Source organism: Nelusetta ayraudi, unplaced genomic scaffold (assembly GCF_046127955.1).
Source record: "Nelusetta ayraudi isolate G7.1 ecotype Tasmania unplaced genomic scaffold, CSIRO-AGI_Nayr_v1 ptg000042l, whole genome shotgun sequence".
NCBI classification, from domain to species: Eukaryota; Metazoa; Chordata; class Actinopteri; order Tetraodontiformes; family Monacanthidae; genus Nelusetta; species Nelusetta ayraudi.
Window position 1 is genome coordinate 12,462,512 of NW_027466092.1, and position 21,224 is coordinate 12,483,735.

The 21,224-nt window shown below is 44.6% G+C and overlaps 2 protein-coding genes across 6 annotated transcripts; one reads left to right on the plus strand and one right to left on the minus strand.

Annotated features, from left to right (window-relative positions):
* Positions 1-1,172: 1,172 nt before the first annotated feature.
* Positions 1,173-9,037, minus strand: LOC142893700 (sodium-dependent neutral amino acid transporter B(0)AT2-like). Of its 3 annotated transcripts, none has more exons than XM_076034524.1 (12): positions 8,921-9,037; positions 5,919-6,141; positions 5,665-5,822; positions 5,425-5,545; positions 5,140-5,315; positions 4,520-4,630; positions 4,194-4,435; positions 3,874-4,057; positions 3,579-3,780; positions 2,977-3,136; positions 2,715-2,877; positions 1,173-2,594 (listed from the first exon to the last, which is right to left on the minus strand). In XM_076034524.1, exons 2-12 carry the CDS (start codon positions 6,139-6,141, stop codon positions 2,346-2,348), a joined length of 1,989 nt encoding a protein of 662 aa, XP_075890639.1. In that variant the 5' UTR covers positions 8,921-9,037; the 3' UTR covers positions 1,173-2,345. The 3 variants fall into 3 exon arrangements, with proteins under 3 accessions (XP_075890639.1, XP_075890640.1, XP_075890638.1); XM_076034525.1 differs by lacking the exon at positions 8,921-9,037 and adding an exon at positions 7,784-7,804; XM_076034523.1 differs by lacking the exon at positions 8,921-9,037 and adding an exon at positions 7,011-7,641.
* LOC142893698 (epidermal growth factor receptor kinase substrate 8-like protein 1) lies at positions 8,988-21,193 on the plus strand. 3 transcript variants are annotated; one of them, XM_076034520.1, is made up of 19 exons: positions 8,988-9,721; positions 10,963-11,016; positions 11,156-11,314; positions 11,440-11,589; positions 11,710-11,792; positions 13,551-13,663; positions 13,919-13,965; positions 14,050-14,182; positions 14,275-14,363; positions 14,475-14,549; positions 15,787-15,935; positions 16,404-16,548; positions 17,444-17,508; positions 17,613-17,721; positions 17,800-17,931; positions 18,020-18,155; positions 18,987-19,152; positions 19,984-20,116; positions 20,530-21,193. In XM_076034520.1, exons 2-19 carry the CDS (start codon positions 10,987-10,989, stop codon positions 20,614-20,616), a joined length of 2,001 nt encoding a protein of 666 aa, XP_075890635.1. In that variant the 5' UTR covers positions 8,988-9,721; positions 10,963-10,986; the 3' UTR covers positions 20,617-21,193. The 3 variants fall into 3 exon arrangements, with proteins under 3 accessions (XP_075890635.1, XP_075890637.1, XP_075890636.1); XM_076034522.1 differs by having other exon boundaries at positions 8,989-9,721; positions 17,450-17,508; XM_076034521.1 differs by having other exon boundaries at positions 8,991-9,721; positions 17,447-17,508.
* Positions 21,194-21,224: the final 31 nt, after the last annotated feature.

A 21,224-nucleotide genomic window follows, 5' to 3' on the forward strand; every position in this document is an offset into this window, starting at 1 on the left:
GCAAGGCAGTTTGCGCCCTTATTTTGGAAAGGAGGATGAATGGCATTCTATTGAACGTTAAAGAGATGAATGTACTCAAGACAAAAAAAAGTCATTTAATTTATTCAGAGAAAGAGCCCATAAAAAAGGAACAAGGAGGAAACAAAAGAATCCAGAAGAGACAAACATCTAAAAATTAACGGAAAAGGTAAAAACACCAACAATTAAAATGCAGGCTGAGGTCCATTTTAGGGAAGAAAACCAGTCAAAATATGACAAATTATATTACAATATTCTTCACATTTCAATATATACAAAAACGTACAATACCTTTTTAAAAAAAAAGTGAAATCTACCAAATAAATGTCTTATAAATATATATTTTTAGCCTCAGCAAATGAAGAGGAACATGGACAAACTTTTGCTTCCTTTTCAAATTAAACCAGCAAATTTCAAGCAATGTCAAAACAATAGCGATAGCTTTCAAATACGTAGTTAAAATATATACAGTTGTTTAAAAACAGACAAGCAATTTTACAAGCAAAAGGTTTCGCAATATTGAAAGCTTCATTTATATAAGAAGGAAAAGTAAAAGGAGGACTTGTGTAAGGCTGGCTTAAAAAACAACAACATAACAATGTGCTCTTTAACACAATTTTTGAAAAAATAAAATTAAAACTAAAGTAAAAAAGAGGAGACTTGGTTTTAAAGTCACCATAATATTTTTTTTTGGGGGGTGGGGGGTGGGGGGAGGGTTCACTTGCACAGAACATTTTCACAAGACAAAACGATAGTTTACCATTCTATACACAACAAAAAACTTTTTTTTTTTCTCAAAAAGGAATTTTACCAAAACTAGTGACGATTAAATATTAACCTTAAAGACATAGTCTTGAAATCAAATACTTTCAATCTGATTTAGTCTGCAGGGACCAGGGAAAGGTACCATAACTTTATTGTGAGGGATGTTGTGCACACACAGTATCATGTCCGCAGTGGGGAAGTGCAGTAGAGCAGCAGCCTGAACCTCCAGGGAGGATTTGGTGTCAGCAAGGCAACTTGAGGATTATCCCCAGGATTGCAGGGTTACGGAGTATCGTCACTCAACCAGCTAAACTACAATGTAAATAATGTTGATGTCTTGCCCTTATTTAAGGCAGCCTAGAGAATGTGCTTAACCTGCTTTGTTTAAAAAAAAAATACAAAAATAAAAAGGGATTGCATTGTTCAAATTAGCACAACAGTGGGAAGTAGTTGTAAACGTACAAATATGTCACTTTGATGTCAGCATGATTGTCGTTTAAAACAAGTTTCTTCATGATGTCGAACTCACACGTGGCTCAGTGACAAGCTGAGGTTGTCGTGTTGTACAGTGGTGGAAAAAAGCTTTTGGACAATTTTCCCACAACGTTCCCACAATGTTCCAAGCAACACTTCCACAGTTCAACAACAACAGGAATTCTATTTTCCTCTTTTGTCTTATTAACAATGTTTGCCACTGATGCGGAACGAATAAATTCTCGGGCAAATCTCGAATAACCATAATTGTTATTAAAAATTTTAGGTATGTCCAGAAACTTTTTACCACTACTGTGAATCAGCATTGTTACCACTTGGTTGATAAGACCAGAAGAAATCCTGAGTGTCTCTCTGGCACTTCACAGTACGCAGTGCCCAGTTTGTCGGTTGAGATGTAAACGTTGTCGGACACTTTGTTCTGTTTAGGAAGACGTAATAACTACTTTTGTTGTAACAGTCATACAGTACTGCTGGACTGTACAGTACTGTAAGGCTGCCATGCAAGAGGGGGAAAAGAAAAGAAATCTGCCCAGTATCACTCTTTAAGATTCTTTTTTTCCCTCTCTGGTGTGGCAGCAATATGCTGCTGTACCACAGCGCCACCTTCTCCACCAGTTCAAACTATTCAGAACTTTCATTCATTGTAAAAAAAAAAAAAAAAAAAAAAATACGTAACTGGCACCTACACCATCACAGCCGAGGTTTAAAATGATACCGTAAAATGTAAAGTGAGAGGAAGAACCTCTGCATGGTTGATTTTATATACAAAATTGATCACAGAGACTTAACTTTTACAGTTTTAGAAAAGTGAAAAAAAAGGACACCATTTCTATAAATATTTCATCAAAGTCGGCCGTAAAGTGAAACAATCATTTGATGTGCTTCTCTCTAGAAACGGAACTATTCTCGCTCAAACTGTTTCATACTTTCAAACTCCAAAGTCTTGAACGCAAGTGGAACGCATTTTGTAGTAGAATTGCATCCACAGTTTCATTTCAAGTTGTTGTTGCTGCCGCCGCCGCGAGGTGCAAAGTCAACCCTTGGCCACACACCGCCATACCCACAGTTCAAGGGAAGCGGTGGGCCGACCCGTCGCCCCTCTCCAGCTCGGACATATCCGTCATCGGGGTGTCACACTTGTCGTCGGCGTTGACGATGCTGTACTGACCGTTCTCCGAACCTCTGGATGCCCTCTTGGTTCGGTCCCGCAGGTGGGCGTGGATCAGGCCCACTGGGACGGGCATCATTGCAAATATGATGAGCAGAGCCAGAACGGCCAGGGCCCAGCCCGGGTACTCCAGGTGTCCTTCGGAAGCCTGGACCACACGGGAGGGAAGGCGGTCAGTGAGAGCACTATGACACTATTACATATTCCATGCAGAAAAAAAACCCACACAGCCCCCACAGTTCAGTTTACAGAGGCAAATCCTTTGTACCGTCTCTTGGTTCCAGGCGATGTAAGTGGGATATTTAATGAACATTTTGATGATGGTGGCGCCCAGCAGCCCCAGCATGGCCAGCAGGCAGACGTACTTCCACAAGTACTTGTAGATGACGCTGGGACGCCAGCCTAGCATCACTTCGATGTCATCGAGGAACCTAAAGAGACGAGTGGCAAGAGGCCGGTGTTCACGTTGGAGCTCAAAGTTGCACAAAAAGCTGCAAGTCTGCAGTCTGAAAAGAGGAAAAAGGCCTCACCTGTCGGCTCCGTAGAGCCACGCCACACTGAAGGTCTCAAACACCACCACGATGATAAGGGGCAGAGTGGCAGAGTAGTCGTCGAACATGGTCACAAAGTAGTTCCCGCAGCGCTGGGTGAAGATGAGGCCGATGACAAAGCCAATGACGCAGCTGAACACTGCAACGTGGAAGGAAAAAAAATGGCGTAGAAAAGGAAGATCAGGAAAAGGAAACACCAGTGGTTTATTGGTGCACGCCCCACCCCCTCCCTCTCGCTGATCAGTCTGATCCTGCGCTCACTCTGTCTGTTCCCTTTCCAACAGGTGTGGCTGAACAGTAATCAAGACCTATAAAGAGGGGCGAGACTGCAGCTCAGCTCTCTCTCTTCCTGGTTCTCAGTCTGACTGGCAGCAGCAGCAGCAGCAGGAGCTGCAGCAGCAGCAGCAGCAGATATTTAATTTTAGCAGATCAAACCCACCAGAAATCAAACCGAAGCATCAAACAAATCTAACTTAGTTCATCGAAATGAGTTCCTCTGATTCTTCATCAGGATTGAATTGCTGATGAATCGAGTTATGGCGTCACTGCTCATCTCCAAACGGACTGTAACCACAACTCACCGGTGAGTTTGGTCTTGTTGTTGGCCAGGGTTTTGAAGCGGTCGGTGAGGGGGGCCAGGATGCCCTCCATGGTTCCAAACATGGTGCTGAGGCCTAAATTGAGCAGCATCAGGAAGAAGAGCGCCGACCAGAAGGGGCTGCCAGGCAGCATGGACATGGCTTCAGTGAAGGCAATGAAAGCCAGGCCAGTGCCCTCCACACCCTGCAAACAAACAAGAGTTAGAACTTCAATTAATCATCATCAGCATATACAACAAAAAAAAACCTCCCAAAGCAAACAGACACATTTTATTACCGTCTGCATTTCTTTTTCCAGGTCACAGTCTGTAAAAGTCCCTGAGGTGGAATTGCCATGCTGCTTAAACCAGGCAGTGTAGTCTTCAACAGCCACAGTCTTGGGGTCGGAATAGTTGAAGGGTGGGATGTGATGAGGTTCCACATCACCACTAAGAATCTGTTCGGCCAACTTGTTTACATTGCTAAGAACAGAGGAAGAAGAACAAGTGATGGTCAGCTCAACTCACTGGCTGCAGGAAGAGTCCAAGAGATGAACATCAAAATGCCACACTGTGCTCAGTCTTGCGTGGGAAAGAAACACCCAATTACTCAACGTACCCGACTATACATTCCATGACCTTTCGTTTGGCACGGAAGCCGAGGACGGCGAAGACGACCAGGGTGGCCAGCACGGACGTGAGGAAGTTGATACCAGAGACGGTGAAGGCGTCGCGGTGGCAGTTGTTGTTCTTGGGATTGTAAGAGGAGTAAGCAATGACCGAGCCAAAGCCAAGGCCAAGGGCAAAGAAGACCTGCGTCGCCGCCTGCCGCCACACCTGCACGTCGGCCCAGATTTCCAGCTAGAGTTCAGAAAAGAAACAAGACTCAACATTCAGTTTCATCCGTTTAGTCTTCACGTTACTCCAAACATTGTGCGCACCTACCTTGGGGTAGAACATGTAGGTGATTCCCTCCAGGGATCCGTCCAGCAGGAGTCCTCGGACCAGGAAGCAGATTAGCACCACGTAGGGAAAGATGGAGGAGAAATACATCACCTGACAACCAGGAAAGAAGAAAAAATAATTTTCAAAGTGGAAATTCAATGAGATGCAATTACTTAAATCAAAATCAAAACTATTATCACGCAATTACAATTCACCTTTAACAAAATAAATCAAATAATATAGAAATTAAAATTAGTTATTCAAGACACAATCCTATACAGCTCAGAGATCCATTAAAAACTAAAAAAAAAACTTCTGTTTAAGTGTAGCCAAGATTGCACATTGCAAATGTGTTATAAAAAAAGAAGAAGAAATTTAGCCAATGAAGTGGGTCAGCACCTCAGACTGGACATTCCACAAACTCCATCATGCACAGAAAACTCTAATCCTTCCGCATGACAGGGATTAAATCAAACGCAGAATGCGCTATAATAACAGCATTTCCTTTTGTTTTGTTTTAAATCCTACACATCCCAAAATTTTCCCACGACATATTTATATGCATATTATATATATTATATTATATTATATATATTATATGCAAAAGTCACAACAGCTACCTTGACTGAAGTCTTGATACCCTTAAACATCCCCAGGCACACAATGGTCCAGGCTGCAAGCAGGCAGCAGACAATGTAGGGGTTGAAAGAGCCCACTTCATCGATGGAGTCTGTGATATCCAAAGCGTTGCGATACCAGAAATATGACGTGGGGGAGCTCTTTTCACATTCTTTCAGTAGGGTAAAAAACAAAAAACAAAGAAAGGATATTATGAGTTATTTGTTTTTATCTTAATTCCACCAAATACTAGCTTGTGTATTCAGAGCCTTGTCCTGTGTGTATACCTGTAACATTTCCATGTTTTGGGCACTGTTCCCACGGCAGGGGGTACTGGAATGAGTTCCCAAGATAAAAGAGACTCCACGACAGGATGACGTTGTAGTAGAGCGCCACGAAGAAACACACCTGAAGACGATCCAATCACAACGCAGTCTGTTTTATGTAAACGGCAAAAAAATGCAAACCCCAAGCACCACAATGAACACTGCTCAAGGCCTCCCTCGATCAGACGGTGTTTTTCTTACCACGCAGCTGGAGTAGCCAATCCCTGCAAGCTTGGGAGAGATGAACTTCCACACTCCAATACTGCCCTGTCGGATGGCCTGTCCAGCAGCCAGCTCCAGGAAGAAGAGGGGAATGCCAATAACCAGCATCAGCAGGACGTACAGAAAGAGAAAGGATCCTGAGGAGAGTCGTGGTTGCATTCATTAAATATCTATTAACTGTGCACAACAATGCATGATTTTTACTTGGAGGAGCAATTTGCGCAAGGTCTTACCTCCTCCGTTTTGATGGCACAAATAAGGAAAGCGCCACACGTTGCCAAGCCCGACGCTGAATCCCACCTGGGCCAGAAAATACTCGACCTTGCTGTTCCACCCGGCCCGCGCAGCAGGCTCCGAGGAGCCCTGCTCGCCGTTCTCGCCAGCCAAGCCAAGGAGCTCCGACTGCGTGCTCACCGTCTTGTCATCGTCATCGCTGGGCAGTGGCTGCTTTTCCATCTAAGACAGGGACAGTCAAACAAACAAAAAAAAAGGTCAAAATGTTGACAGAATAACATGCACACAATCATGCAGCTAATTTCATGGAAGGAAAACTCATGCACTGTAATAAAAAAGGTTTGTCAGATTAAGAGCTTTCATGGATGTTTAATTGATCCTTTAAAAAAAAATGCAGAATAGCTATTACTTGACAGACCATTTATTGTAAACAATGACCACTATATGAGAAGTTTCTGATTTAATGGTTTTTCTTTCATGACTATTTACGTTGCCGATTGTCACGCAAGGCATCAAAACTATGAATGAGCACATATGGAATATGTTTTGTGTTTGTTTTTTTTAATGTGAAACAACTCAAATAAGTGTTAGTTTTAGTTGATTTAGAATAGTCACCATTAATATAAAGTAGATATAACATATTTAGACATTTGCAAATTTTTTGCCACATTAATCCACATATGTTGGTCATATATTTGATGTTTTCAGCATGCATCTACACAGTGTAGAAAGCAGTAAAGATAAAGAAGCAGCACTGTACAGTGTGGATCACAACATTCGTTCAATCCCACCATGTGGTTCTCTAGCTCGCAGGTACCTACACTAATTGTATTTCCTGTGAGAGACAGGTGTAAAATAATCCCAGATTAGGTGAGATGGGTCCAAACCCCATATGTCCTCAACACGTTAAAACAGTCACGTATAAATCAAAGCTAAATTCATCTCCACGCGACAAAACAAACTGTGACGCGCGTTGCCAGAGAAATAAGCAGTTATCGAGTTAGCACGCTAGTAAATTAGCAGCCGATTACAACGTGACTTCCAGTCGTCCGTGTAAACGGCGGCTGTTTATCGTAGTAGACCAAACTGACCTTTCCACCAGCTTCCGTCGTTTCACGGAGATGTCCCGAATCGCACTCGTTACGTTGCCAAATAAAAGGATCGAATAGAGGATCGGAATTTGGAGTGTAGTATTTTGCTTCCTTAGCCGGTTTACGAGGAAGGGACACGTGCGCCAGTGGTGAGCAGAACTGCTTTGAAACTGAGATGCAGCGCGAGCCAAGACGTTACCCGTCTTTTGTCACCCGTCATATTCTAAACGCCATTGTGAACTAAAGTGGTGTCGCTGGAGAGATGATGAAGCAACGTGTGTCTTGGCTTTGTGGCGCTACAGTCCGCGACCGCGCTTTTTTATCAGTCAAACACCGCGCAGCAGCAGCTCGAGGAGAACAGCGCTTACTTCCGAGTGATGCAACAAGAGGACGCCGCCCCAGAGGCGAGGCGAGGTCCCGCCCACCACAGTGATGCCTTCAGGGCTGTAAGATATCGAAAACTCTCACAACGTAGTTTGAGCCCCAAGATCTGATGTGGACATCCATCAGTGAGTGCAGCAACTAAGTTCATCAATAGGTCCATCCATTCATTTTCAATGTCTGCTTCTTCCTGCACTCAGGGTTGCGGAGGTGTCTGTTGGAGCCGATGTCAGCTGTCATAGGGCGAAGGTAGAGTGACACCCTGGACAAGTCGCCCGTTCATCGCAAATAATATGTGTCTCATCAAATATTATTAATCCTGAAAAGAGAATGCGGCCACATCGAAAGACAAACAACCACTCACACAAACCAATTAAGAGTTGCCAATTTACCTCACATGGACTGTGGGAGAACCTGGAAAGAACCCACACAGACACAGGGAAAACATGCAAACCCCACACAGAAAGGTTCCAGGTCCAGTCCTGGAATCAAACCCACAACTTAGTTGATGATGAGGCTGGAGTGCTAACCACTGCGCCACCATGTTTGCTGCGGAGCTACAAAGCTCCAAGTCAGTGATGCCCTTCTTAATTCTGTTAGGAAATCTAATAATAAATAATACCAACCTTTTCATATGTGTGACCTTGGCAGCAGTGGGCTCACTCTACCTTGCAGGCTATGAGTGAAGGATATAGTCTGGCCTACTCTAGTGTTCTGTCTGTCAGCTGTTTGGCGCTCCTGGTCTGTTGCTGGCAGCATTTTTTGCATTCTGGTGACGTTTCAAGACGGACCCCAAAACGCCCTCGAAAAAACTATGACGCGTGAACGCCACATAATAACCAGCTTTATCGTCTGTGTATATTGGGCGTGCGAACTCGTGCTGGACGCCCCTTATCTTTAGAGTCGCTCTCGTTGTTAGCAAAGACAATAAGGGTTTTGGCATCTCCCCCCCAGAAAAGTGAATGCATTTTAAATATATAAATTAAAGATTAACATCTGACATAAAATCCTGAATAAGCCATTTGGAGGGTCCTAATTTTGTCATCTGGTGGCACGTATTTATCTCATTTTAAATTAAAAATGTATCCCTCTTTAAATAATCCGTCCTTGTTTTTGGAGTATCTGTTAGTGCCAAAAACAAACAAATAGGGGCTGATGCAACAGCCTCCTGACAAGCAGACTGGTTTTCTAGCAGGCGGGGTGTGGGGAAGCTCTTCTTCTTCTTCTTCTTCTTCTTCTTCTTCTGAAGAATTCTTTTTTTATTTTAGATTTATTTTTGTAAGTTAAGACACTGCCAGACTTCTTCTCCCCTGAGTGGGATTGTCACCAGTCGCGCTGACCCGACAGACTGACAAGTTGCGTGCGCCGAGAACAAACACATGCGCGCGCGGATGCATGACGCATGCCACGTAGCTGAACTCGCTGCGCGCGTGGAGACAAATCTCAAGGGAACCCGCGACAGTGTCACCTCACGGAGCAGCAAAAGCCGTCAGCGCGGCCGGAAATATGAGCGGTGATATTGTAGTTACCTTGCAGTTCCGGCCCGGTGAGTTTCCCCTGGTAAGGAGTCTTTGAACCGTCCTAGGGAACCAAAGTCAAGTGAGAGGTGGCAACCACGCACACGGATACTCCACTTGACTCCTCCTATCTGCTCCATTGGAGGATAAAATGGAGACTTGTTGGAGGCCACCTCCACTGCAGAACTGTTGTGAAACCTGAAACCCATTCTCTGTGGTGACCAACCCCTCTACCCCAACCCCCCAAAATAGGTAACCCAAGGTAAACCATAGTGTTTATGCAAGCTTATCAACACATCCAAAGCTTATGTGGAGGCTCTGTTTAAGAATATTTTATTTCCAAGCTGCAGGTGTAGTTGAAAAGTTTTCTGTCTGTGAATCAAAGCTGCAAAACTTTGAATGCATGCAAAAAACAAAACGCTGGAAATACTGAAACTACACCAAGGTTCATCTGATTGATGCAAGCATGATATAAAATGCAGTAAGTTGAATGAAAAGCGTTATAACGGAGGATACAAAGCTGCAGATCTGCAATAAATATAATTCTTGATCACAAGCGTCCATGTTGTTCTTCCCTGGATTACATTTACTGAGAGATTGGGCAAATATTTTTTATCAGTAAAGGTGAAGTGGACGGCTGGGAGGAGCTGAACAAGGTGACACACCTCTGCTGCACAAAGACAAGCAGCAGCAAACAGAGACAGGCACACAGAGACGCAGCGACGCACGACCAGTCTGCTCGTGGCTCTCAACTCACACACGGCTGTTGACAGCAGGACTGGAGAATAGGAACCGGAGGCCCATTCAAGCACGGTCAGTTTTTCAAACTTCAATTTCGGTAACCTGCTTCTGCTGTCTGTCAGGATTTGAGATGGTTGAAATACTTTTGCTGGTCACCCTGCTATGTCAACATCAACAATGCATCTGAAATGATACCAGTGGGAAACTGAGATTTATTTCATCAGTTGATGAAGTAAGATGCACTCACGTTTTTAGGTCTGTTTTAATGTCAATGCCATGTTCAAACACCGCATTGTTGTGCTCCTGAGTACAACATTTCATTCTCCTCGTCTAACAGAAGGTCAGACTGACAATAAAAATTCTTGATTCTTTCAATCTAAAACTAGTGATTGTTGTATTATTGTCAGTCTAACCTAAAGTCATGTAGCTATAGTAACTTTTTCTTCATATGCCTGGAAGGTTACAGCAAACATCCTCAAACATCAACAGAACCATGTAATATAAAAAGTATTATATTACATAATTCTCAGAGCAGCTTATAACCAATTGTGGGCTGAGGTTTTCACATGGCAGCGGTTATTGATTACTTTGTCTTTTGTTTAGTCTTCATGTTGTAGTTATTCTTGAATTCAAAAGTAAGTTTCAAGATCGTTACTGTCGCCGCGCTGACAAAAGAAACGCTGAATGAAAACAAAGAGGACGTCAACATCACGCCGAGCGACACAAAGGCGTGGACGAGCGCTTTAAAATGAAACGACTTTCAGTGAAACTGATCTTTGACAAAGTGTCGAACTGGGCTCTGGCTGCCCTGATACCAGTGATCCCACTAATGGTGACTCAACCGCGCAAAGTTGCTGACACTGTACCGTCGTCAGACTGGTTGGGCAGCTTGCTCTCTCTCTCTCTCTCTCTCTCTCTCTCTCTCTCTCGCTCGCTCACTCTCGCTCTCTCTATCTCTCTTGCTCTCTCTCTCTCTCTCTCTCTCTCTCGCTCACTCACTCTTGCTCTCACTCTCGCTCTCTCTATCTCTCTTGCTCTCTCTCTCTCTCTCTCTCTCTCTCTCTATCACACACTCAGCACACTCAATGCAGGAACCCAGGTAACTGACGTAAACTCAAACAAGTGCGAAAGGAAAATCGAAATGTGGGCGGTGACGCTGTCTGCTGAGGCCCGTCAGATCTCAGGAAGACAAGCTAAGGTCACAGTGTTGCCCACCTGCTGGAACACTGGGACGCTGCCAGTGTCTCCACCTCTGACTTAGCCTCTTTCTGGGTTTCCTTTCTGAGCTAATCCCCGACATGTTCTATCTCCAGAGGAGGCGCCAGAGTGGGAAGAGGATGGCCGACGTCTCACGATACCTCGTTGAGGTGAGTCTCTCGTCCACCCTCCTCCACTACCACCACCCTAGAGACATCACAGCCTAGCACAGCGACAGTGGCGACGTTCTCACCCTCCCTTTTCCTGTCTGTCTGTCTGTCTGCCTCCTTTTTTTTTGTGCGCGCGCAGCACCTGCTGACGTTCTCGCTGCAGGACGGCGACGTGCAGGGCGTGGAGGAGGCACAGGCTCGCCTCTCATTCCTGGCTCAGAACAAGAAGCTGTGGAGCCAACAGATGTTCCTGGACGTCGCAGCGGAGGCCATTTACCTGCGAGACGTCCAGAGCCAGGTGAGGACACGACCCCCCTGACCCACACACACACACACACACTGTAAATATGTCACTGGCCCTGAGGTGCACTGCTGCTTGACGTTCTCACCCATGACCATGTTTTGTTGTCGTTTTCCTCCCAGGACGAGCTGGAGAGCTACGTTTTCAAATCCATCCTTCGCTGCGATGCCGTCAACACTGAGAAACTCTTCCCGTCCCTCCTTCTGCTCGTCTGCCAAAGCGCAGATCAGACGAAGCCCGACATCCATTTCTTCAACTGCGAGACCGTGAAGGTGAGCGACAATCCGCCTGCTGCGTCACGAGGGCCTCCCCGCCGGTCCCGGGCGGCCGACTCACTGAGTCAGTTTTGAGCTTGGTTCATGTTTTACAAGTGGTGACGCTTATTCTCGCAGGCAGAGCAGATCTGTGATGACATCGCACAGGCGGTTTCGGATTCCTCCAGGAGCAGGACCAAGAAGCTCCCTGAGGCCCTCAGGTAGGACGACTTTCACTGCCACAAGCTCCAAAATTCTGAATCAAATCAATAAAAAACAGCCTCAAACATGACATTCCATCTCAGATTCCATTATACTATTCTATGGCAGTTCACATGTACAAAAATAGTAGGAAAAAGTCTAAAATATTACATCCTTCACCTTAATTCACTCGTTATTACATCTTATCTATACTGCCTCCATTAAATAGTCATACGTTCACTGTCATTTATTTATTTATCCCCTTTCTGAACTGTAGATATAACATTTCATAAACCAGATTTCAACCATATTTAGATTTCACATGAATTACAACAGCTGTAATTCAACATATCAACACACTGCCACAGATTGCTGTAGTTCAGCAGCACCACTTTTCATCATCCACTGAACATCACCTCCAATACGTGTCTTATTAAAAGTGGATCATGCTTTGGCTCTGCACTCAATCTGTCACCATGCTGCATTGTTGCTGTGTATATTTAGGTATGTTCCATATCAGAAGAGGTCGATGGATTGTCAAATAAGAGCAGGGGGAAGATAATTAACAGGAGCTTAACTGAAGAGGCAAACACTGATCTTCTCACATCGGAACCAACCGATACTAACGGCTGGTTCTGTTAAAACATGATGACGTTTTAGTTTCCCCCCACCGGAGCCACCTGTCGAAGGCACCGAGAGGGACAGAGACAGTAGTGTAAACAGCTGAGGGGACGACTCGTTCCACCGGTTTGCACATAACTTAAGAAGGTGTGACAGAGATAGGCGATGTGACAAAAGCAGCAGGGAAGGGGAAGAGAGGTCTCACAGAGGGGACAGAGACTGAGAGAGAGAGAGAGAGCAGCCGTGACAGCGAGCCGCCACGGATTACCTGCTTTCCAATACAGCGTCTCTTTTTAAAGGACATTTCAAAGGACGGACACGCCGGGTAAGAGACAAGCAACTCGAACAAAACTCTGAGTTAGGGCAAGCAGAGCTCTGGCATCGATTTACAGCCTCGGTGATGAGCAGAAGGCAAACAGGTCAAGTATTTCTGTACTTGAGGTCCAACTCTCACGTGTTTTGTACGTTAAAAGGTTCTTACCGCCGGCCGAGGCGCCTTTTTGAGGCGTCAAAAGTCAGCCGTGACCACGACAAGGCGCAGTTGGATTGTTTACAGTACTTTCAATTGAGGCATGAGGGCTGAAGGATTGAATTTCAGAGGCATCAAATTATATTCACTGCTGGAGGACAGGGTCGTCTGGCCAGACCGGCTGCCGCCGTCACAACGGGAACATTTGCACTGCAGCGTTGTGTCGTACAAGTGATGACACACTGCCGTCAGTGAACTGCTCTTCTCCAGTGTTATAAAATAGAAGTATAGAATAAAATGAAGTCCGTATGTGTCTCTCGGAAAGAAGGCAAGAAGCCTCCCAGGAATCACTGTCATTTATTTGTCTTCACGCTGTCTAATTTACACGCAGTTTATGTTGAAGCGCAAAGTTCTGGAAATAAGCTGAGGAACCAAATATGTGGAAGTTGCGAGAAAGTGTCAGTTTTAGCAAAAAGCTAAAAAAAAAAAAAAAACAAGCATTTCTGCAGGAGGCTGTAAACAGAGGGCTAAATATGATATATTCTGAAGATCTACAGGTTGTAGATCTTCATCATCTACAACCTGTAGATGATAAAGATCCAGTGGATCTTTATCATCCACTGGAATGATAAAGATTTTAAAATGTCTACAATGTGAAACAGCAAAACAGCTCTGAACTTCCTTTCAGGCTACCTCACAGTGGGGGAGACATGATCGACTCCTACGACATCCCGAACCCCCCCATTCCACACGCTCCCAATCCCCCGCCAGTCAACCCTCCACCTTATCCTGGACCGAGAGGTAAGAAAGACGGGGGGGGGGGGGGAAGAAAAAAAACAAAACAAAGACAAACGCTGCTAAATTTTTGACATTACGAGAGGGTAAGCCGGGAAACAGAGAGGTGAAAGGTATTTGGGGAGCACAGAGCTTGCTTTGTGTGTGTTCCTGGTAAGCAGTGGTTGGCTAGGGGGGTGGGTGGGATTCAGCCGGGCCAGGAAATGCAGCGAAGAGCCGAGTCATGGCTGAAAATGGATCATCTGCTCTCTCCACTGACAGTCAACGGCGGTCCTGAAGTCTCGTTCCTGAGAGCCGAAAGAGAAGTGGTACGGCTTCCCCATTTCATTTTTCTATTATTGTTCCGCGTGTCTGTAGTTCAGGTTCACTTTAAACAGTCCCTCCTCCCCCAGGGGATTCTCAACCACTGCTTCGATGACATCGAGACGTTCATGGCCAAGCTGCAGCAGACGGCGGAGGCTGCCACGGTGCTCAGCCAGCGCAAGAAGAAAAACAAGAAGAAAAGTAAAAAGCAGAGCGCTGAAGGTAAAGTGAAGCCATTCCTTCAAAGGGAATATCTGCAAAATCTTTTCCGAGCTTCGGTGTTAAGTAACTTGTTTTATTTCTCCTGGTCACAGACGACTTGCTCGCCACCAAGGCCCGGCCGCCGCCAGAGGAGGAGTTTATTGACATCTTCCAGAAGTTCAAATACTGTTTCACCTTGCTGGTGGGTGTCCAGTCTGGTTAGAATCATATCTTGTTTTATATGATGATGATGATGATGATGATGATGATGACGATGGCAATAGGATGATGCCACTCACTTTTTGCATCACAGGCACGTCTGAAATCCGCAATCGTCAGCCCTTCATCAGAGGAGCTGGTCCATCACATCTTCAAACCTCTGGATATGGTGAGAGAGTCGCTGTGTATATCAATAAACTGTAGATGAGATGAGATAAAATGAAATGAGATGAGATGTAAATGAGATGATGTGACATAAAACTTTTACAGCAGCAGAATCAGAAAGTTAAACTTTAAGTATAAAAGGTCCCTGTGCAATATAATTTAAAAAACACAGAAGAGCACACACAGCAGAATAAATATAAACAGAAAAGAAAAATACTAATAACATGAATATTGATCAAATTCACAAATTTATAAACATACAATTAAAAATTGAATTTAATTGAATTTAAAAAATGCAAAACAATCTCAATGTTTCCTGTCAAAACAAATCTGTCTTGAATATTGCACTCAAGTACTGGGCCGGAACTGAATAAATAACAATGAATAAACAAACTGCAGTGTAGGTTGAGATTGCCAGCTGTGCCAACCGCACTGAGACACTTCATCTAAACAGTGCTGCTGTCTCTCTGTCACTTTCTAATTAACCCAAGTGGGAAAAACAGGTTGACAGGAGCCTATAGCGAAGCTTATGGAGGCAGCACCTGTCGAGGCTTCCGTCACACGCACACGACACATACACACACACTATAGGGCCTTGTCTTTTATACCAACCGGACATACTGATCAGCGACATAAATAAATCTAGAGTCCGTCTTGGCCGTCGTGTCACAGTATTTGTGGACCAGCGCGGATAAAACCCAGACTGCTGTGTTTGTCCCTACGATTGTTTACTCAGCGGCTGCGTTGTGTCATGTCAAAATAGTGGAAAGTCAGAAGTGAAGTTGAGTAATGCTGGCCGAAAGCTGCTAGCTGGTCTGTCTGTTTGCACAGGGCAGCTCCCCGCGATGCCGCTCTCTCAGGGATTTCAAACACACGAGAAAGGCAGCGTTTGTTTGAGCGGTCGGCGATGCTCATTGACTGTCTGAAGACAAACACGGATCCACTACCACTTCCTCTCCATGTTTTTTTCCATGTACACTCACAGACAATGATATTATTTCACAGTGGCAATAACTTGGATTTAAGCTACATGGATACTGACAGTGTTTATGATCCATTCCGCACAGCATCATGTGACTGAATAAGTCAATATGAGACTCTTAGACTGAAACAGGCTTTCTCCCATCCCATCCCGGCAGTGCATACGGGTGTGCTTGATTTATTCACGCTGGCACACCTAAACGGCACACACCACGCAATCATGCTCCTTTCTTTCTTCCTAATGTGTGTGTGTGACCCAGATGGTGAAGACCACAGGCGGCCCAGCACTGGGAGCCTCGGTGTCCAGCCCCGCCATGACCACCTCTGCCATCTCACTGCTACAAGACACCCTGAGTGAGGAGGAGAGGCAGCTGTGGGCCTCACTGGACCTCAACTGGAGTCTCCCACGGTCTGTAAAATTGCCATGAAGCACATTATTTCGCTGGAATAGTTTTCATTTTGATTTCATTTGTCTCCCTTAATTCATCTAGGGGGGTAAAAGCTCCCCCTTTTAATTTGTAAGGCCGGCTTTGGTTTGTTTAGTGTGACGTATTGAATCATTTTGACCGAGAACATTAGTTCTAAATGTTTTTGCACACAGCTGATAAAATAACGACAAGATTTGCCCTGATTGTGAGGGAGAATCATAAACCTCACACAGCAGTTCACCTTCGCAGAGCTGTCTGCGTTGTTACATAATTGGAGTTACACTCGCCAACAGCGCCCATCTTACAGTGACAATTACAAACTTACAAGTGACCAACAGAACTTACAAACACTGTTATTTACAAATCCGGCTCTTTTACGCTTGAGTGAACCCCTCCTCCTCTTCCTCTTCCTCTTCCTCTTCCTCTTCCTCTTCCTCTTCCTCTCTCAGGTCTCAGCTCAGAGAGCCCGTCGCGCTATACAGTCCCGTCTTCTTGGATGGCTGGAAGCCCGAAGTCTTGAGGCCAGACGGGCAGGTTTGGGAAGATCCGGTTGAGTCACAGCACAAAAATGAAGACCTCCAAGTTAAACAAGAGGTACGGAATACACGCATATGTCATAACTGAGGCATTTACTCCACTGTGGGAGGAGGAAAAAGGGCGGCGCCAATATGTGACTCACAAAGTAGAACACTGGTGTTAAATGACAACAAACCAGGACATGTTTTTTTTTCCCTCCTTTCTTCCTCTGATGAATTAATCCTCATCCAACCACATTTTTTAAACATTCCATACCATCAACTTCATCATGTTCTCACCTCCATTTCCTGGTGTTTTGTTGATGTATGGCAATCAAGGCAGGACTGCCCCAGCTCTTTAAATCGGTCACCTAATTTATTCTTGAAGGCCCGGTGCTTAACATTTAAAAGCGTCTGTCGGTATGAAATGCAGTAGAAAATGGCAAAAAAAAAATGGTTTTAGTTTGATAAAATTGTTGATAATAAGCATTCAGATTAACAGTAGCCAAGAACATGGATCTCTTCTGGATTTCGACTTCTTTACAAGAAGGATGTCATAACTGACGGGACAGAGCATTTTCATTTTCCACAGTGCACTTCCTGACCACTAGGGGTTACTAAATCTTACACACAGGGCCTTCTTTTGGTGGGTATGGGATACCAGTGTGGCAAGGCGCAGAGGGCCCGGGCGGGCTTCGAACCCCAGACTCCCGAGTAATAGCCATGCACGCTTAACCATTCGGCCAAAGCAGCCAGGGCGCATGACCAATTGGAGGCATAGTGACAGGACCGCCACTGTCACACTAGTAAACATGTATGCTTAATACGTATATAAGGGAACCCAAACTAGTTTCTAGCCATTTGGCCCTAAATCGCTAGCAGCGCCCCTGGAGCCACCTGTGACGATGCCGACTTTTCTTTTCTCGCTCATGTTTGCTGTAAAGTAAGAGAACGTCTTTTCTGCTTTTGTTTAGCAGCAGCAGCAGCAGCAGCCACCACAGCCAATCAGGCATCTAAACAGCGGCTACCCTGATGAAATGTAAGTGATGAGCGTATCGTTCGAGTCGTGACAAAGTAGCCAAAGACGGCAAAAAAAATAGAACAAAATAAAACTAACGGCGATCGGCCTCCCTTGTCTTCCAGAGATGGCACCGCACTCCCTCCACCGTCCGAGAGGCTCTACAGCTGCACCTACGATTTCATAGCCAGGAACAGCAGCGAGCTCTCGGTGCAGCAGGGCGAAACAGTGGAGGTGAGGTCACACGGGCAAAAAGCAGTCACATGGGTGTTTTCCAGTGGAAAAGCTCAAGTCTCACGTTTCTCGTCGCAGGTGCTGGAATCCTCCAAGCGCTGGTGGAAGTGTCGCAATCGCTTCGAGCAGATTGGGTTTGTTCCCTCCAACATCTTGGGACCAGTGGAGCACGTCGAGAGTTCCAGTCCCGTCACCAGCAGGCCCCCCAGTGTAAGGCACGCACACACACACACACGCACAAGCTCACCTGAACCTGAATTCCCACGTCACTCACCCTCTCCGCCCGTCACACCCGCAGGCTCCTGCTCCTCCGCCGCTCCCCAAGACGTTTTCCATGGCGACACCCAGTCCGCCCTCCCGGTCACCACTGCGCCCGCGCAGCTTACCGCCGTACAGCCAACACGCACCGGCAGCGGAGGAGACAGAAAATAAAGGTACGGCCCCGTATGTTTGTGCAGGAGGTGTGGCCGCGTCAGGATTCAACTGTTGTAGGACAAAGCACTTGTGTTGAATCATGGCAGGACAAGGACTCCAATGAGACGTTCAAGTCAAGCTTTTTAAACGTCATTTTCTATTATTCATTGTTTTATTCAAGAATAATGGTTTTAATGTCAATGGGGAAACCTGTTGGGATGTGATTTGTCAATCATATTTATTAAAACTTGACATTGAAGCTGTGTCACCACCACTCAGCTGCTCTCTATGTTGGCATCATGAGTCCGATCAACACAGAATACAACTCAAATAGGGCACTGATACCACTGTTTTACAGAAGGAGTAGTGTACCAGTACTTGCTTCTCAGTACTCACCGATACCAATACTGAGCACTTAATCATCAATTTCTTTTTTAGTTTTCCAAAGATATTCTGTGATTTGTTTTGAACAACGTTTCACTGTAGGACAAACACAAATTAAACAAAATTGTTGTATACATACACATACCACTGGTATCGGTGTGATGGTATCGATACTAGTATCGGAATCGACCACCTAAACTTAAACACTCTATGTTATGTGATCATCTCCTTTCATCAGAGTTAGAATAACAAACTCTCCAAGAATATGGAAAATCCATCTTACATTTCCTTTATTTGCTACAAACTATTATATAATAGGTGAACCTTTAAGTGATAATAATGAATAATAATGCATTGTGATCGATGTCCTATCTACCCTGATCTCTTGCTTTTTTTTCCTTCCCTGCTGAGTCACATGGTTGTCGCTGCCGTTACATCATTATTTTTCTTTGCCCGGATCTTTGCAGCCATGATGGTGAATGACGAACTCCTCCAGCGGCTGACCAATGGGAAGACTAACCTGAACAAGCCTCTGGTCATCCACCGCTCCTCGGAGACGACCGTCCCACTCGACTACCACTCCCCTCCCGAGGAGGTGGCCGACTGGCTGCGAGGGAAGGGCTTCAGTGAACCGTGAGTGGCGTCAGACACCCGACGCAGAGCCGTTCACACACTCACTCTGTTTCATAAGGTCAACAAAGGACACGCCTGCAATGAATTCAATCAAGTGTGTCTTGAGTTATGTATTACATTAGAAAATTATAGCTTTTTTTAATGAGAATTTTGAATTTTAAAACAACAAGTCTGCCGTTGACACAGCGCTCCCATCTGGCCTGGAGTAGGACTGCATAACCCTTTCCAGGTTCAACATTCAATATTTTTGTGTATGCTGTGTGTCAGTGGCTTGGTTTTACAACTTGGTTGTTTTTGAAAGTGTACTTGACAGGTGGAAACAGTTCATTAGGTGTGACATCTGACAGAGAAATTAACACAGTAGAACTAGGGACTCATTTCCATCCCTCTGTTTATTTTTCTGCCACTGATTCTCCTGCACTGGGAGTTGCAGCAGCCTGTCCCGGCCACCTGAGGGCGATCAAGGTGGCCTACACTGTGTTGCCACTTTATCACATGGCCAATGGGGACAAACACACCAGCCACATCATGCACATGCCCACACAGGCACAGACAGAAAGTGTAAACACAGACTTGTGACCTTCCTGCTCAGTGGTAGATTAGCTTGTTGTTTTCTTACACAAATTGAGTTTTGCAGTTACTAGTAGAGGTGTGACTGTCCTGCTAATGGTCTTGTACAGGAGCCTACAGTAGCCTAAGGACTTTTTTAGGCTACTGTACAAGGACTTTGGTGTAAAAACAAAAAAAGAAGAAGACAAAGAAGGAGAAGAAGACTTGGAACCACTGGCTGACCTGTGAAGGCTGAAGTGTGTTATGTTTATTGTCCCTCAGCACCGTGTCATGTCTCGGAGTGCTCACAGGCGCACAGCTCTTCTCCCTCAACAAGGAAGAACTCCGAGCTGTGGTTCCAGACGAGGGCGCCAGAGTGTACAGCCAGCTCACTGTGCAGAAAGCTCTACTCGAGGTACTTTATTTTTTCATTCTTTTAAAAATAACTTACTGAGTTATTTGGGAAATAAAATAAAATATGGACAGTGGCATACATTACTTAAAGTATCTGTGTACTAAAATTAAACTTTCTTATTTAAAGAAATTAAAGTAATTCATTTTTTAAAAAATATTAATTTGGTCTTTTTACACAATGCATACATATTTGTTTTGCCTATAACTTTCCCTAATGTAGAGTAGATGTCCTATGTATTGAACCAGGTGACTGGTTGTCAACAGCAGATTCACTAAAAACATTGCTCTGCAGAATCACTCATTTCAGGGTTTTAGCTCCATCAGTAAAAAATAAGATTCGGTGTAGTCTTTCCTAATGAGTTTCACAGAAGAGAACTGAATGGCGATAATAATGTGTTTAATTTCTTTTATCAGGATGCCCGAAGAGCCACAGAGCTGGAGGCAGTCATGGAGAAACAGAAAATGAAGGTTGATTTGAAACTTGAGAGCAGCACGTTGTAGGCAAAAGGAGTTTTCAAGAGTTTCAGTAGGATCACATTCCAAGGTGGCGACATCATTCACATTGGGATGCTTTATTTACCAAGAATAGAGGAAGAAAAACACCAATGATTTGATTATTTTGTCTGTCAAGTGTTAAGTGCTGCAAAAAAAAAAATTTGTCCTGGCATGGCTTTGTGCGCCTGCCGTCAGAAATTGCAGCTTTAAACTCAAGTGGCTGCTCTTCAAGGACATTTTTTCTTGTATAGTTTATATGTGAATAATACTGTATAATGTTTCATTCCTGTCTGGTAGATAGGTTGTATTTAACGATGTGTGATAACTGATCGACTTGTAGCGACACAAGCACGGCTGCTTTGGAAAGAAGGACCAGCAGAGATGTGATTCAATTTTTTTGTTTGTTTTTTATTGAGTTTTAAGAAGGGTTTTTAGCAGAACATAAACAGATATGACCTCACACATTAGGGTTAAACAAATGCATTCATTTAAATATTTTCAAATGTGAGTGTATTCACAGGGGAATTTGTCCTAATTGGGCTGGAGTTCTGCATTTGACCATTAAAATGTATGTACAGCTCTACACAGCATCGAGTTTCCAATTATTTCTTGGT